This window comes from Agelaius tricolor, unplaced genomic scaffold (assembly GCF_023055355.1).
Source record: "Agelaius tricolor isolate 1412-34295 unplaced genomic scaffold, bAgeTri1.0.p SCAF_5, whole genome shotgun sequence".
Classification (NCBI taxonomy): Eukaryota; Metazoa; Chordata; class Aves; order Passeriformes; family Icteridae; genus Agelaius; species Agelaius tricolor.
Genome location: NW_027269265.1, coordinates 1,415,182 through 1,433,377, shown reverse-complemented (window position 1 = coordinate 1,433,377; position 18,196 = coordinate 1,415,182). Strand labels below are relative to the sequence as shown.

The following is an 18,196-nucleotide window of genomic DNA, read 5'->3' as shown; positions in this document are numbered from 1 at the left end:
CAGCAGGGAAAGGTTCCATGATTCCAGAGGGTGCTGGCACTGCCAGGGCTCCCCAGGGAATGGGCACATTCCCAAGGCTGCCAGAGCTCCAGGAGCCTTTGGACAGCACTGCCAGGGATGCCCAGGGTGGGATTGCTGGGGGGTCAGGGCAGGGCCAGGAGCTGGATCCATAATCCTTGTGGGATGCCCCTACTCAGGATATTCCATGAATATGATGCTCCCACTTCTCCTGGTGCCAGGACAGCTACAAAGGAAGGTCTTCCCATTTTTCTTTTGTTCCTGCTTCCAAATGCAGACAAAGCAAATTCCTCCTGGGTGAAGCCCAAATGAAGCAAACGCTGATTTTATGGCTGATTCTTGTATTTGCCTCTAGTGCTTGGTTTGTATTCCTTTAATATTGAAATAAGATTCCCATCTAAAGCGGAACACCCGGGAATATCTCCCTGTAATAACAAGGATGGCGATGTGATTTTGGAATGTAACATTTTTATTGCCTTTCCCTTTTTATTACCACTTTTGCTGGCATTCTTGGCCCAGAATGTCAATCCTTCACCTTCATTCCTGGGGTTTTTTTTGGAGTTGCTGCTTTCCCTGGCCTAGCAATGGATATTTATACATTGGTGCATCATTCATGCAGCTTAAAGGATGCCTTGGAGCAAAGCCTGGATCCAGCAAGGGTGGATCCCTCTCCACAGGGGACACAGGATGTCACAGCTCAGAGTGTGATTCTATACTCATATTTATATTTTATTTTATTTTATTTTATTTTATTTTTATTTATATCTATATTCTCCGATTAATTGCTGCCCTCTCCCTTAGTATTGAGCATTTGCTCCTCTTATATCACATGGAAATATTTCATGGGAAAGGAGACACAAGAAAACAGAATTAATCTTTCCAAGGTCAGCAGCATCTCCCCATCCACCTATGCTGACTGCTCCCACTACACCTGAAATTTTATGGGAATTATGAGGATTAGGTGTGAAGGTTGCACATCCCAGAGAGGGAAAAACAGCTCTGTCCGGGATGGTTCCGTCTCTCCATGTACAAAGAGATGATGTCCCAAGGGAGATGCCTCTCTGCATTCCAACAGGGATCCATCCCAGTTGGCAGCCAGGTTCCCAGGAGTTCACTGGGGAGAAGGTGGATGGAGAGGGATGGATGAGTGGCAGGATCTGACTTGAGGAGAGCAGGCTTCCCATGCCAAACAAGTTCTTGACTAATTCCTTTTTCCAAGGTTTCCAAGCCAGTGTGCTGGCATCTCTCCCACACACAGGCATGTTCCATCCCAAATGTGGCTGCAGAGCTGTCCGTCCATCCATCCATCCATCCATCCATCCATCCATCCATCCATCCATCCATCATCCATCCATCCATCATCCATCCATCATCCACATCCATCCATCATCCATCATCCATCATCCATCCATCCATCCATCCATCATCCATCCATCCATCCATCCATCATCCATCCATCATCCATCCATCATCCATCCATCCATCCATCCATCATCCATCCATCCATCATCCATCCATCCATCCATCCATCCATCCATCCATCCATCCATCATCCATCCATCATCCATCCATCCATCCATCCATCATCCATCCATCCATCATCCATCATCCATCCATCCATCCATCCATCATCCATCCATCCATCATCCATCCATCCATCCATCCATCCATCATCCATCCATCCATCCATCATGCATCCATCATCCATCCATCATCCATCCATCCATCATCCATCATCCATCCATCCATCCATCCATCATCCATCCATCCATCCATCCATCCATCCATCATCCATCCATCCATCCATCATCCATCCATCATCCATCCATCCATCCATCCATCCATCATCCATCCATCATCCATCCATCCATCCATCCATCCATCCATCCATCCATCCATCATCCATCCATCCATCCATCATCCATCCATCATCCATCCATCCATCCATCCATCCATCCATCCACCCATCCATCATCCATCCATCCATCCATCCATCCATCCATCCATCATCCATCCATCCATCCATCCATCCATCCATCCATCCATCCATCATCCATCCATCATCCATCCATCCATCATCCATCCATCCATCCATCCATCCATCCATCCATCCATCATCCATCCATCCATCATCCATCCATCCATCATCCATCCATCCATCCATCCATCCATCCATCCATCATCCATCCATCATCCATCCATCCATCCATCCATCCATCCATCCATCCATCATCCATCCATCCATCATCCATCATCCATCCATCCATCCATCCATCCATCATCCATCCATCCATCATCCATCCATCCATCCATCCATCCATCATCCATCCATCCATCATCCATCCATCCATCCATCCATCCATCCATCATCCATCCATCCATCCATCCATCCACCCATCCATCATCCATCCATCCATCCATCCATCCATCCATCCATCCATCATCCATCCATCCATCATCCATCCATCCATCCATCATCCATCCATCATCCATCCATCCATCATCCATCCATCCATCCATCCATCCATCATCCATCCATCCATCCATCATCCATCCATCCATCCATCATCCATCCATCATCCATCCATCATCCATCCATCCATCATCCATCATCCATCCATCCATCCATCCATCATCCATCCATCCATCCATCATCCATCCATCCATCCATCATGCATCCATCATCCATCCATCATCCATCCATCCATCATCCATCCATCCATCCATCCATCATCCATCCATCCATCATCCATCATCCATCCATCCATCCATCCATCATCCATCCATCCATCATCCATCCATCCATCCATCCATCCATCCATCCATCCATCCATCATCCATCCATCCATCCATCATCCATCCATCATCCATCCATCCATCCATCCACCCATCCATCATCCATCCATCCATCCATCCATCCATCCATCCATCCTTACCTGCCTCTGCATGCCTAGGGGATGTGGCTGCCCCTGGGTCCCTGGCAGTGCCCAAGGCCAGGCTGGACACTGGGGCTTGGAGCAGCCTGGGGCAGTGGGAGGTGTCCCTGCCATGGCAGGAGTGGCACTGGGTGGGCTTTGAGGTCCCTTCCCAGCCAAATCATTCCCTGATTCTGTGATCCCGGTTGTTCTGCAGCATCCCCTTCCATCAAGCTCCTCGTGGACGACCCCATCGTGGTGAACCCTGGAGAAGCCATCACCTTGGTGTGTGTGACCACCGGGGGGGAGCCAGCGCCCAGCCTGACGTGGGTGAGGTCTGTGGGGGTCCTGCCCAACAAGACTGTGCTGAACGGGGGCACCCTGACCATTCCCGCCATCACCTCCGAGGATTCTGGCACCTACAGCTGCATCGCCAACAACAACGTCGGCAATCCCGCCAAGAAGTCCACCAACATCATCGTAAGAGGTGAGTTCAGCTGGAAAACCATGGACCTTTCTCCTGGAAGATTATTCCAGTCCTAATCCAGTGGGACAGCAAGGTTCAAGGTTCAATGTTCACTGTTCAACATTCAACATTCAGCGTTCAATGTTCATTGTTCAACATTCAACGTTCAATGTTAAATGTTCAATGTTCAACATTCAAGGTTCAATGTTCAACGTTCAACATTCAACATTCAGCATTCATTGTTCAACATTCAATGTTCAATGTTCAACGTTCAACATTCAATGTTCCTTGTTCAACGTTCAACATTCAAAGTTTAATGTTCAACATTCAACATTCAATGTTCAATGTTCAACGTTCAACATCCAAAATTCAACATTCATTGTTCAACATTCAATGTTCAATGTTCAACGTTCAACATTCAAAATTCAGCATTCATTATTCAGCATTCATTGTTCAACATTCAAAGTTTAATGTTCAACATTCAACATTCAGTGTTCCTTGTTCAACATTCAACGTTCAACATTCAATGTTCAACATTCAAAGTTTAACATTCAACATTCAATGCTCAACATCAGATATCCAACGTTCAACGCTCAGTGTTCAATGTTCAACATTCAAGGTTTAACGTTCAAATTCAATGTTCAATGCTCAACATTAAATGTCTAATGTTCAATGTTCAACATTCAATGTTCAATAGTGGGGGGTTTCCTCTGTTTCCAAATGGCCCTGGTTGGACTAAATCTTGAAGGTCTCTTTCAGCCTTGATGATTCTCTCATTTCGGGGTTTCTGGTCATTTCTAATCAGTTATGGGATGAATTAGTGTTGGTTTCCAAGCCTGCCAGAGTTCTTGTGCTGGGATCAAAGCCCTGAGGTGGTTTGGTGCCTTTTTGTGCTGGGGTGATGCAGCGGCTCTTCCACGCAAAGTGGAGAGAAATTGCTTTGTTCAGCCTGGAGGGGACTGAGGGGACACTTCATTGTGGTCTTCAACATCCTCTTGAGGAGCAGCTCTGATTGATGGTCCCTGTGACAGGGACAAGAGCCAGGGAATGGCTGGGGCTGGGCCAGGGCAGGCTCAGGTTGGATCTCAGGGAAAGGTTCCAGTATTCCAGAGGGTGCTGGCACTGCCCAGGCTCCCCAGGGAATGGGCACAGTTGCCAGAGCTCCAGGAGCCTTTGGACAGCAATTCCAGGGATCCCAAGGTGGGAATGCTGGGGGGTCTGGGCAGGGACAGGAGCTGGACTCCATGATCCTTGTGGGATCCTTCCAACTCAGGATATTCCATAAAATTATCACCAAAGGTCTTGGATGCATCCCAAGCTCCTGGAGTTCTCATTGCCTCCTTCATCTCTTCCTTCCTCCTTATCTGAACTGTTCCTGAAATTAAAGCTGGGAATGTCATCCCTGGTGGGGAGCTTTAGATTGGTCCCTGTGCTTTAATTCCAGGAAATATCAGGAAAAGTGTCTGTCTGAGGTGAAAGTGAAAGAGGAGGGCTTGCACAGCAACTGCTGCCAGCTGGAGGGAATCATTCCCTGCTCGTTTATTCCCTTCTGGAAAACCCCTGGGACACAGGCAGTTGGTTTGGATACAGAGCTGGATTGGCATCATCAGAGAGGATTCACCTCCCTGAACCAAACACTTCATCTGAACCTCATTTTCCACATAAACTCCAAGCTGTAGGAATTTGAAAGAGTAACCTGGGATTAATCAGACTCAGAAAAAACTGATGGATAAAGAGCCAATGTGGGAATATTTCATGGGAGCCACAACCACTGCTCGCTTCTTATTGCCCAGCATCTCCTGCTCTCCAGCAGGATGAGGAATTGGGATCAGGGAGGGAGCATTGGATCAGCCTGGATTGCATCAGGAGATGGGCGTGGATTTATTTGGGACGTTGTGTTTGAATCTGAATTTCTGACATTTGGCTCTGACGTTTTGTTGCCATTCCTCAGCTCAGGAACATTAATTTGCTGGGATTTACATGGGGGTGAAGTGGGGAAGGGGAATTGGGGTGGAAAACAGCTTGGAATAAGGAAAGGGAGAGGAATATCTTGGTGTGAAAAGAAACCTCAGTGTTTTAATTGACCCAGCAGACAGTGCCAGCCAGCCCAGAGGAAAAGCCGCATCCCTAAATCCCTGCAGACACAAATTCCATGAGTCATGGCATAATAATAATAATAATAATAATAATAATAATAATAATAATATCCCCTCCTGTTTTTATTTATAGAAGACGGTGCCTGGGAGCTGCTAGATGTTGAACAAAGTCTCATTAAAGCACTCCAGGTGTTTTTTTTTCCTTTTCCCTCTCTTTTCTGTGGCCCAGTTAATGCTGAGATGGGACCACAATGAGAAGAAACCATTAAATAAATGAAGCTCAGCTCCTTCCTAGCCCCAGTTTTATTATTTCCCCCTTATTATTTCTGTTAAATGGGAAAACTTCTCCTTTAGAAGGAAAAAAATCTCCATTTCAGTCTTGGGTTTATCTTTGCTGCAAGTGACGCTGAGTTAAGGAGTGAAATGTGAGAGAAAGGCAGAGTTTGGGTTGACTTTGTGTGCTTATTTCTCAGCATTTTGGCTCATTTCTCTCTCACTTCAGCTCATTTTGCTGTTGTGGGTCAGGATTTTCACACAGCAGCTGAGGAGAGAAGAGAATTTGCTGGAAATAGAAACTTCCGTGCCAGGCAGGAAAAGCATTTGGTAAATGGAGTTCCCATCTTGTGCCAGGTGCGCCCCAAATCCCAGAATTCAACAATTATCCCCCAGTCTGACCCAGAAATAAATCTTCCCTCAAAGCACCAGCAGGGCTCTGAGGAAATTTTTTTCCCTTGAAATTTCTCTAAACTTCAGTATCTTTATATGAGTGTGCCTTTGCTGTCTGTGCTTCGTTCCATGAATGAAGCATCTCCATGAATTTTTTACGGATGTTTTCCTAATTTGTGGCTGCTGACTCCAAAGGTGGAGAGGGACTTGGGACAAGGAAGGTGTGGATGTGATCCAGAGGAGGCCACGGAGCTCCTCCAAGGGCTGGAGCTGCTCTGGAGCCAGGCTGGGAGAGGTGGGAATGTTCCCCTGGAGAGGAGAAGGCTCCAGGGAGAGCTCAGAGCCCCTGGCAGGGCCTGAAGGGGCTCCAGGAGAGCTGGAGAGGGACTGGGGACAAGGGATGGAGGGACAGGAGCCAGGGAATGGCTCCCAGTGCCAGAGGGCAGGGATGGATGGGATATTGGGAATTGCTGGCTGGAGTGAACAGGACAAGGGGAAATGGCTTTAAACTGGAAGAGGGTGGATTAAATGGAATATTGGAAAGAAATTCCTGGCTGGGAGGGTGGGGAGGGGCTGGGATGGAATTCCCAGAGAACTTGGGATTCAGGTACCCCTGGATCTCTGGAAATGTCCAACAGATGGGTTGGACAATGGGACAGTGGGAAGTGTCCTGGGACAGTGGGAAGTGTCCTGCACATGGAAAGGATGGGAATGGGATGGGATTTAAGGTCCCTTCCACCCCAACCATTCCAGGATTCTCTGGTTCCAAGGTGGCTCCTCCATCCAGAAAGAGAGGAAAATGCTGGATAACATCCTTGAGGGACACCTGCCCATCAGACTGGGACACAGGGAGAGCCACAGCAATGTTTTCCAGGGCTTAAAGTCAAGAACCCTGACAGGGTTGGGAAGGGTGTCAGGCTGTGTAGAAATCATGGAACCACAGAATGGTTGAGGTTGGAAAAATCCTCCAAAACCATCGAGTCAAATCCTTCCCCAGCACTGCCAAGGCCACCACTGCCCCGTGTCCCCAAGTGCCACATCCACAGACCTTTAAATCCCTGCAGGAATGGGGGTTCCATTCCAATCCTGGACATCCTGTTCCATTGGTTCCCTCCTGAGGGAACCCATTCCCATCTTTTTTCAGATCCCTCCTTCTTTGCCATTGTAACAGTGGCACATTTTTAATTCCATTGGACTCTGCCCGTGTGACTTTCACCTTCTGGGAAGTGGAAGCCTCATCCTTGGAGTTAGTTTTTCCAAGGGGTGGGATTCCCTGTCAGTTGAAATAGAAAATAATGACCGCGCTCCACAGCAGCACAAAAGCTCTTCCTGGACAAAAAGCTCTCCAGGGAAATCCCTTTTTAAGGCCAGGATTGCTGGAAATGCCTCTAGATTATCCCTTCAAAAACTGCGTGTGAACTGCAGGCGTGGCTGCTAAAAAAAATAATTAAAGAATAAAAACAGAAGGAGGAAGCTCAGATTGGGAATTTAATGAACTTTTGTTGCTTTTTTAATTAAATAAAAATCCTGGGATTTTGTTCTCTACACCTGCCTTCCTTCTGCTTTCCTGTTCTTTATCCCAAAGCTTTTTTTAGGAATTTCCCTTGGGTTTTAGAGGAGTAAAGGATAAAATTGGGGCTGGTTGGATGTCAGCACCTCTGGAATGGCCCCAGATTGCATCAACTGAAATGTGAGCAGGGCCCCCATGAGCTGCTGAGCACCAGAGCCTGGGAAAGGCTCTGGAATTTTACCCCAGAGGTGGAATTGGGGTTTGGTGGCAGCAGTGACAGTTGTCACCCAGCAGGTCCCTCCTGGCAGGAGGACGAGCCATGGCACATCTGGACTTGGGGTCACTGCCTGGAATCTTCTGGGATTGGTTGGGAATTCTAATATCCTAAAATGTTGGATTCTCCATGAAACTGGCGCAAGGATCTCTTTTTTTCATTCTTTCTTTCCTCTCTGGATTCTGGGAAGGGCTCCCAGGAAACAGAATTGAATAAATTTTGGGATGTGGGTCTGCCACGTGTGGTCACTGCCTGGAATCATCTGGGGCTGGTTGGGAATGCTAAAATCCTAAAATGTTCATTTTTCCATGGAATTGGCAGAAGTGGCTTTTTTTTTTTTTAATCCTTTTTATTCTTTGTATTCTGGGAAAAGCTCCCGGCAAGTGGGAGAATGGAATAAATTTTGGGATGGGAGTCTGGCACATGTGGTTACTGCATGGAATCATCTGGGGTTGGTTGGGGATTCTAAAATAAAAAAAAAGGTTGGATTTTCCATGAAACTGGCACAAGGAGCTTTTTCCTATCCTTCTTTTCCTCTCTGTATCCTGGGGAAAGCTCCCAGGAAGCAGAATGGAATAAATTTTGGGATGTGGGTCTGGCATGTGTGGTCACTGCATGGAATCATCTGAGGTCGGTTGGGAATTCTAAAATCCTAAAATGTTGGATCTTCCATTATATTGGAGAAGGAGGGTTTTTTCCATCTTTTTTTTTCCTCTCTGTATCCTGGGAAAAGCTCCCAGCAAGTGGGAGAATGGAATAAATTTTGGGATGTGGGTCCATGGTGGCCCTGGCAGTGCTGGGATAACGCCTTGGCTCGATAATCTCCAAGGGCTTTTCCAGCCTTAATAATTCTGATTTTCCATCATTTTTCCTGGGTGGAGAATTCCAAAGGCCTTGGCAAATATCCTCAGGCAAATCTCCTCCGTGGAGAGAAGTCCTCTGTGATGGGATTTCAAAAGGTTTTAACCAAGCAAACCTGATCTCCTTATCCAGGGTGTTCCTACGGCCATAAATTCCCAGTGTGCTCCTTAAAAGTTTACAGCTCTGGGAGTGAATGTGGGGAAAAGCGGAGCTTTGGAGTTGAATAAATCCATTTATTTTTACTATCTTCCATAGGCTCAGGCCTGTGAGCTCTTCCCAGGCTGGAGGGTCATGGATGAGTTCATAAAAGGCTCTCCAATAAAAACAGAGATGGTTTATTGATCCTTCTGCCCTTTCATTAGGACATCCTGGAATTTTTGTGAGCAGGAATTTGATTTTGAAGGGAGTTTGCTGCTCTGGAGGACATCACGAGGAGCCTGTTGGGCACCACGTGTCTGGGAGGATTTATCAGAAGGGATTTCAGGAGATGGGATTCATCTGATCCCTCTCCTTGTCTTCGGGTGGACACGTTTTTTCCCCCAGTTTTGTCCTGGGGGTGCTGGGGACAGTGACTGGACAAAATCCCAGGTGTGGCCAGGTGGGAAAGGGGCCAAAGGCACCTGGATTAGATCAGGAATTGTGTGGGAGTAGGAGCAGGGAAGGGAATGTCCTGATTGTCCCCTGTGCTGGAGCTGCTGGACCACCTTGAGGGCTCTGTTCAGTTCTGGATCCCTCAGCTCTGGAAGGACCTGGAGGGTCTGGAGAGTGTCCAGGGCAGGGAATGGAGCTGGGCAGGGGCTGCAGAATCCCTGAGGGAGCCGGGCAGGGGCTGCAGAATCCCTGAGGGAGCTGGGCAGGGGCTGCAGAATCCCTGAGGGAGCTGGGCAGGGGCTGCAGAATCCCTGAGGGAGCTGGGCAGGGGCTGCAGAATCCCTGAGGGAGCTGGGCAGGGGCTGCAGAATCCCTGAGGGAGCTGGGCAGGGGCTCAGCCTGGAGCAAAGGAGGCTCAGGGGGCCCTTGTGGCTCTGCACAGCTCCTGCCAGGAGGGCACAGCCGGGGGGGTCGGGCTCTGCTCCAGGGCACAGGGACAGGAGCAGAGGGAACGGCCTCAGGCTGGGCCAGGGCAGCTCAGGGTGGGCACAGCAGGAATTTCCCCATGGAAAGGGGGCTCAGGAACTGCCCAGGGAGGGTTGCAGTGCCCATCCCTGCAGGTGTCCCCTGGAGGTGGCACTGAGAGCTCTGGGCTGGGGACAGGGTGGGCATTGGGCACAGCTGGGACTCTGATCTTGGAGCTCTTTTCCAGCCTCAGGGATTCTGGGATTCCACTGGAGACAAGGATAAAGGTTATTCTTACTCTTGATTGGCAGAAGTTATTAATTACTAAAGCTGATAATTGTTTTGGCAGGGTTTGTGCTGTACTTTAAATATTGTTTTAGATCCTGGCTGATAACACATGACAAGATCTGGGGACTTTTACCAACGTTTTCTTTTTGGCAGAGAAAAAGTTGAATTTTTCCCAGTTTTTTCTCCTCTTGGAGGGGGAGGAAACCAAGAAGAGAAGGATGAGCTCAAAGTGGTTTCTTCTGTTCCAAAGTTGCTTTGCTGTCCTTGAAATGTGTTTTAAGACACTTTTCCTGCTGCATCAAGCAACTGGGACTGGGATTTTTAGATTTCTGTCCAGTCTGATAAATAATTTTGAGAATTTTTTATAGGATCTTGACGTAGATTTGAGGTATTTAAGAGTGGGAGAAAAAGTGTTGGTGGGAAATGCATCCCATATTGGAAGAAATCCAGGCTCTAGGGAAATGCTGAGCTCCTACAAAGCTTCTGAGCCACCCCAAAAGCAGGAGTGGGGATAATCCAGTGTGGAAACCTTGGGAATGGGGATTGGGAGAAGGGATGAGTATCATGTACAAAGAGGGAAAAATTCCAATAAATTCCAATGGAACACTTTGGGGCAGGAAAACTCAGCAAGGCTTTTTTTTTTTTTTTTTTTTTTTTTTTTTTTTTTTAGGGCAGCTTTGGCACAAGAATTAAACTTTTTAAAGGGCCTGGAAAACATCCAGCTGCAGCATTCCAAGGATTTAAAATTCCTTTGGCAAGTGCAGAGCCCACTGGGGGTTGTGGCAGCTTCTCTGAAGGGTTTCATTTATATCCCAATCCTTGTCTGGCTTGTGACAAGACTCCTGAATTCCCATTTTCTTGTGGGATGGGGCAGCCCCAATCCACTGCTCCAGCCATGCATCCATGCCTTGGCAAGCTGGAATTTTGGAGCTTAGGAAATATTTTGGCTTTTTCCCCCCTTTTCTTCTGCTTGGGGTTTTAAAAGTGACAAAATTCCAGCTGCTAAGTTGTCCCTGTGTCTTCTTGGTCAAATTCCTGCAGTTTTTGGAATTTCGCCCTCCCTTGAATGTGTTGGGATCTCATCCATGATCCATCTTCTACATCCCCTTTAAATCAGGGAGGAAACATCTTTCCATGAGGAAAAATGGAAGGACACAGCAATTTATGCCTCCAAACCCAGTGACACCACTGGCACAGCTCCCGGCTTTTCCTGGGAGCTGAGGGTGGGAGGTTGTGAAATTTCCATCCCCGGAGATCTTCAGTCCTTGGAAAACCCATGGTGTGAGCTGGAGATCGGAGAAGGAACTTCCTGAGCTCAATCCCACCTGGATGTTTCTTGGAATTACAGAGTGGTTTGTGCTGGAAGAGATCTTAGAGATCATCTATTCCCAACCCCCAACGTCTTTCCTCGCGGTGCCGCCGATTTCCGTCGAATCTTTCCTTCTAAAAGCCGCTAAAAGAGGAACCACGCTGAGTTTCTCCCTCTTTGATCTCCCCTTCATCTCTTTAACGGATCAGATTTGGAGCAAGTTGTAAACTGAAATTTTCATCATTCAAAGGAACCCAAACCTCCCCCTCCTTCAAAAGAGCAGCTCCGAAGGAGCCAGGAGCTAATTAAGCCGAGCACACGGAAAAACAGGAATAAAAAAACCTTTTCTTTGCAAAATTAGCAGCAGTTTCTAAAAGTAGAGACAAAACCTGAAGTCTCTCCGTGGGATTTGCATTTAAATTGGAAGTGGGAATGCATCTGGCCTTGGAAGTGCCAAATAATTACTTGATATTAAAAAGTTTGGAGATGCTTTAAGAGAAGACGTTTGACATCTTAATTGTTCGGTGAGCTGCTGGAAGTTTAGGATCTTAAAACCTCCCAGCTCAAACCGTGTTGACAGGAGCAGAACAAGCTGGTGCTGAAATGCTGGGAATGTGGAGCTTTTTTTTAGCAGGAATTTGCTTCAAAACTGTCTTGGATGAGAAGGGAGCTCTGGGGAAGCAGCATTTTCTCAGTTACCTCAGAGTCTTTTCCTCATGGACTGGGGAGTGTTGGAAGAGGCTGCTCAGGGTGGGATGGAGTCACAATCCCTGGAATTGTGCCCAGAATGTGTGGATGAGGACAAGGTTTAGTGGTGACCACAGAGGTGGTGCTGGTTGGTGGTTGGACTCGGTGACTTCAGAGGACTTCTCCAACCTGAACAATTCCATGATTCTAAATGCCCAGTTTAAGGAATTTGAATTTTATGAGTGGTCCAAGTTGGAGTGTCGTCCCTAAAAAGTCAGACTATTTATTTCATTACTCTCTTTTTCAAATGTTTGTTGAATTACTTTTTATTCCCTTCCAACCCAGACTGGTCCTTATGACCGGAATTGCATCCAAGTTTGGGCTTCTCAGGACAAGGAAGGTGTGGATGTGTTGGAGGAGGCCATGGAGCTGCTCCAAGGGCTGGAGCTGCCCCAGGAGCTGGGAATGTTCCCCTGGAGAGGAGAAGGCTCCAGGGAGAGCTCAGAGCCCCTGGCAGGGGCTGAAGGGGCTCCAGGAGAGCTGGAGAGGGACTGGGGACAAGGGATGGAGGGACAGGAGCCAGGGAATGGCTCCCAGTGCCAGAGGGCAGGGATGGGTGGGAGATTGGGAACTGGGAATTCCTGGCTGGGCTGGAATTGCCAGAGCAGCTGTGGCTGCCCCTGGATCCCTGGCAGTGCCCAAGACCAGGCTGGACACTGGGGCACCCTGGGACAGTGGGAGGTGTCCCTGCCATGGCAGGGGTGGCACTGGGTGGGATTTATGGACTCTCCCAACCCAAATCAGTCTGGAATTCTGTGCTACACTTTGATTATGCTGAGCTGATATCCGCAAACTCTATTATTTGGGGTGTGGTTTTGCTCTTCTATTCATAATTAAGTTTTGCAATTAAACCAGAAATCTGTCATTTCCTCTCCATTATTTTCCTCTCCAGTATTTTCCTGGTCCATGACAGCAAATGTGAATTTTTGGCAACCACAAATCTGAGTTTTTTCCCATTTTTATCCACAGAACAATGCCAAAATGTATTTTCGTGTAAAGAATGAAGTTTAATGACCGCACTGAGATAATCACCAGTGAAAAAGATACTTTTGACAGTTGTTAAAGTGTTTGGATAAGGGAATTTAAGGGAATCCTGGAGAATGTTAAAAGCAGACCCAACTTTATTGCCCACAGCCAAAATAAACAAAATTTGGTGTCTCTTCAGAGCTTGGGATAAAAACTTGGATTTTCTTTCTCTTGATTTGATAGCAGTGGGCAGGTTACTGCCAAGACAGCAGGGAAGGATTTCTGTGGGGTTTTAGTCAGCGGGAATGGGGGTTTTGGACAGCACATGGATCCATCTAGGCTGGAATTCCAGATAAAAAATGAATATGGACTGCAGAGCTCTTCCCATGTGGGGTACTGGAGCAGATTTTGTTGTTCCTTCCATTATCACTTCATTCCAGGATAGTTTGGCCAGGTTGGATGGGGCTTGGAACAACCTGGGATAGTGGAAGGTGTCCCCGATCATGGGGTTGGGACCGGACAATCCCTAAATGCATTTCCAACCCAACCCATCCTGGAATTCTGGGATCTTTGGCCATTTCCCTGCTGTGTCTCTGTAGTTCATTGTCCTTAAAAAATAATTGAAGAATCTTTCCCAGGATCACAAACTCTTTTTCCCACATTTGAGAAGGAAACAGGAAGGGGTCAGGAACACCTGGACACCAGGAAAGGTTTCCTGGCTTCTCCGACCCAGCCCACAGTGAGATCCAGGAGATCACAGAATTCCCAGTGATTTTGGAGGGTCCTGGAAGTGAGGTGGGGCTGGGCATGAAATTATCGGAATATGGGAAATTTCCCACTCTGGGTGCTCAGGAAAAGGGCCAGGCTGGGTTCTGAGCTCCCCAAAATTCCAACATCTGCTCCAAGACCGTGCAGGGCTCCACATCTGCTTGGGTGAAGTCCTCTTCTTGTTCACTGTGAATGGGTCAAACCAAAATTCCTGACAAAAAGTGAAGGGAAGCAACCAAAATGACTCCAAACCTCCTCGGGGGAGGGCACAGGAGGTGCTTCAAGGGACCTCTGGCTGCTCAAAGAAGGTTAAAACCGGAAATTTGGAGTTTGCTGCTCCATGTCACACATTAAAGACAGATTGAACCATCAGCAACCACAAATCCAAACATTCCCTGTGTCCTGCATCCACTTGGGAAGCAGCTAGGAGTCTGTAACTCTCGTGTCAAAGCCTAAAAATGGTGCAGAAAATCGTGCAGAACTTGATGTATTTAGTGGTGGTTTTTTGAGCCATTGGAAATTGGTGAGGCAGGAACATTCTGGGGCATTAAAGGAAAATTTGAGGTTGATCAGGGAGGTGGTGGGAAAAAACCAGCCGAACCTGATGAATGCAAATAGGCCTTGCTTGAGATCCTGAACTGCATTTTATTACTTTGAAAATATAATTAATGAGGGAGGGCAGGGACTGTTTGTGAGGAGTTTGAGGACAAAAGTTGTTTCATCTCGGGTTGTTTGATCACATCCTCGTTCTTTGGGGCCTCTTTGGAGGGAGGCTGGCACTTTGCTGAGTCTCAGAGAACAGTTTCAGATTTATTTGCACATTTGCTGCTCCTTTGCGGCTCCGTGGGCTGATGACGTTCCCAAAAATCCGCTGGGAGGGGTCTGCAGCAGCATCTCCCACATTTTGCTGGTTTATCTGAGAATCCTGGAATGGTCTGGGTGGGAAGTGACCTTAGAGATGATTCCATCCACCCCTGCCATGGCGGGGACACCTCCCACTGTCCCAGGCTGCTCCAAGCCCCAATGTCCAACCTGGCCTTGGGCACTTCCAGGGATCCAGGAGCAGCCACAGCTGCTCTGGGAATTCCATCCCACCCTTCCAGCCAGGAATTCCCAATTCCCAATATCCCATTAAATCTCTTTAAGTTTATTACCATTCCCCCTTGTCTCTGCCTGTGTAAAAACCCCTTAACCTTTATTTTCCCTTTAATTTCTGTGTCGCACCCCATGAAAACTTCTCAGCGCATAACTGGTAGCACAAAGACAAAACCCATGGCATGGCTCAATTTTCTTGGCATTTTGGAATGCCCTCCTGGAAATTTCCTCCTGGAAACGGAGGTGCAGGAATCTGCAGCTGAGGAAAACCCAAGCCACTGTTTTATGGGATTGATGGATGGAGGAAACGATACAAAAACCCCTTTTTCCTTTATCCGGTGGGTTTGTATCAGGCTCAGCTCAGGCGTTCCCAATGTGGTGTTAATCAGGAAGCTCTGAAGGGATTTTGGAAACTTCATCCGGAGTCATGGAATGGTTTGGGTTGGAAGAACCTTAAAGACCATCCACTTCCAACCCCCTTCTGCTTCCAAGAAACAGCTTTGACCCGAACTTTGAGGTTCTGCCCCCTTTTCTTACCTTGGAATTTGTGCTTTTCCACAAAGGAAAGTTGCCCTGACTTCCCTGCTAGACTTTGTTCAGTTCTAGGCGGGAGAAACTGCTGAAAACTCAGAAATAAAAATAGTTTATTGAGGTTATGAGCAACTAATTTGGGCTGAAACGTCGCGCTGGTCGTGCCCATCGAGTTCTTTTTTGGTTCTCCCCTGCCTGAAAAGGATCTGCATAAAATATTGAGGGGTTTTTGTGTGTGTAAGCATTGTTTATGCTCTTATTTCCACACACACACACACAAAAAAAAAAACCTCAGCTCTTGCCTCAGAGTTTAATTCTGTGGCAGTTTCCAACTGGTTCGTCCTCGTGATTCCAACTTGGTAGTGCTGATTCCTGGGAATTGGCCGAGAATTCCCCAAGGGAAGGAGAGCTGCTCGGCAAAGAGGAGTGCAAAAAAATTCCGTTCTTGATTAAAGCCGTGGAACTCCCTCAGATAAATATAAGTAAATGAATAATATGAATAAATACAATAATTAATGAATAAATAAAATCAACCAGTTGGATGCTTTTAAGATGTGGTTGGAACTGAGGAGCAGCATCCAAAATGATGCTTTTCCTAGAAAAATACCAAATTTTTCATTCTCTCCTTAAAAAATGTTGCCTTCCTCAATGGAAGAAGCCTCTCCTACCATGTGAGACTGAGGGTAAATAGCTCAAATTTAGGCCTTTTCCCCCCACTTTGAAAAGACAAACTAATAAATAAATAAATAAATAAATATGAATTCTTTTCCGAGCTCTAGAAGTGTTAATTCTTTTCCAGGTGGTGGGAATGCTCCTTCAGCGTGGAATTTGTAAGTCCTTGTTTAAGGAGCTACTGAATTACCAAAATTGAGTTGGAATTAGTAGAACTGAGTTGGAATTGGAAATATTTAGTTGGAATTAGCAAAATTGAGTTAGAATAAGCAAAACTGAATCTGAACTCACATTTTCACCACTCTGGATGGAGCAGACAGATTTTCTAGTATGTCCAAAGTATGGAATCTCTAGAACCCCTGGCAGGGCCTGAAGGGGCTCCAGGAGAGCTGGAGAGGGACTGGGGACAAGGCATGGAGGGACAGGAGCCAGGGAATGGCTGCCAGTGCCAGAGGGCAGGGATGGGTGGGAGATTGGGAATTGGGAATTCCTGGCTGGGCTGGGATTGCCAGAGCAGCTGGGGCTGCCCCTGGATCCCTGGCAGTGCCCAAGGCCAGGCTGGACACTGGGGACACCCTGGGACAGTGGGAGGTGTCCCTGCCATGGCAGGGGTGGCACTGGGTGGGATTTAGGGTCTCTCCCAACCCAAACCCTTGTGGGATTCTGTGAAATGGATCCAGGACAGAGGGAATGGGGAGAGGAACCCAGGGAATTGGGAAACCCCTCAGTAGAAATCGCCATCAATGGTGGACATCAATATTCATCTTCAGTACTTCTACCCAGCCTGGGGATCTGTACAATTTCTAACTAATATTTTTGGTTTGGGTCCATCCAGATGGAAAAAAAACCACTTGGATAAACCCATAAACATCCTTTGGCACATCTCTATAGGGGAAAAAAAAGGGATTTGGGGATTGTGTCAGGAGCATTTTCTATTCAGTTCATCAAAAAAATCTCTGTCCTTGAAAGCTTAAATGCCTGATCCTGAAGTATTCTCCCCCCGCCAAAAAAAATCAGGATCATCCCAAGGCTCAGTTGGTGTCAATGGGGGTGGAGTTTTGGAGAGTTTTAGGTTTTTCATTTACAGAAAACGGAGGCGAGTGAGATGCAGGAATATTTCATTCCTGGAGATTAAGGATGGAATGACAGGATAAACAGCTCCTTTATGTGGAAGATGGTGGGAAATGAGGTTTTCCAGAGCTGCTGTGTCCCTGTTCTGGGGGTTATCCCTCAAAAAATTCCCATCTGGAACCCTGAGATTTCCTTATCTCTGGTGGGAGGTGGAGAATTAATTGGATTTGCACTGGAGGCTTGGATAGTCTTGGATGCAGGAGAGATTCTGGATGGATTGGAGGTGACCCCACCAGTTGTGCCAGTGATTTTAGGGTTATTTCCCTTTTTCTGGTGCTCTGACAGGACAGGGATGAGGAAAAGCCTGGAAATCCCTCCAGAGATGGAAAACAACCCCTGAAATCTCAGGAATTATTTTGGTTGGCAGCAGCTCGGCCTGATTTAGGTGCTGGGACTTTCTAGTTTTCATTGTGGAGGTGACAGCACTTCATAGCTGCCTTATCCATGATGGAATTTAATCAGGATTTCAGTTCCTAGGAAAAATTATCCGTGTGTTTAACATGTGCTTTGGAAGGTCCAAGGGTTAGGGTTAGGAGTTCCACCAAAAAATCCCAGAATTATAGGGGTGGGAAGAAACCCTCAAGTTCATCTTATTCCATCCCAGGAGCAAGGACACCTCCACTATCCCAGGTTGCTCCAAAAAAAACCCCTGGCCTTGAGTTTTTCCAGGGATGGAGCATCCATTGGCTCTCTAGGGAACCCATGCCAGTGTTTCATCCTAAAAATAATAAAATTATATTTCATACATTAAAATGTTACATAAAATATTCTATATTTCATAAATAAAATATTCTATATTTCATAAAATAATATAATCAATTTCTGCC

The 18,196-nt window shown here is 47.0% G+C and overlaps 1 protein-coding gene across 2 annotated transcripts in view; it reads left to right on the top strand.

Annotated features, from left to right (window-relative positions):
* The window catches only part of MDGA2 (MAM domain containing glycosylphosphatidylinositol anchor 2), a 216,427-nt gene that overhangs the window by 118,544 nt on the left and 79,687 nt on the right, over positions 1-18,196 (top strand). For both annotated transcript variants that reach the window (XM_071426035.1, XM_071426036.1), the window contains one exon: positions 3,151-3,420. In XM_071426035.1, coding sequence (XP_071282136.1) covers positions 3,151-3,420 — 270 coding nt within the window. The remainder of the gene's footprint in view (positions 1-3,150; positions 3,421-18,196) is intronic.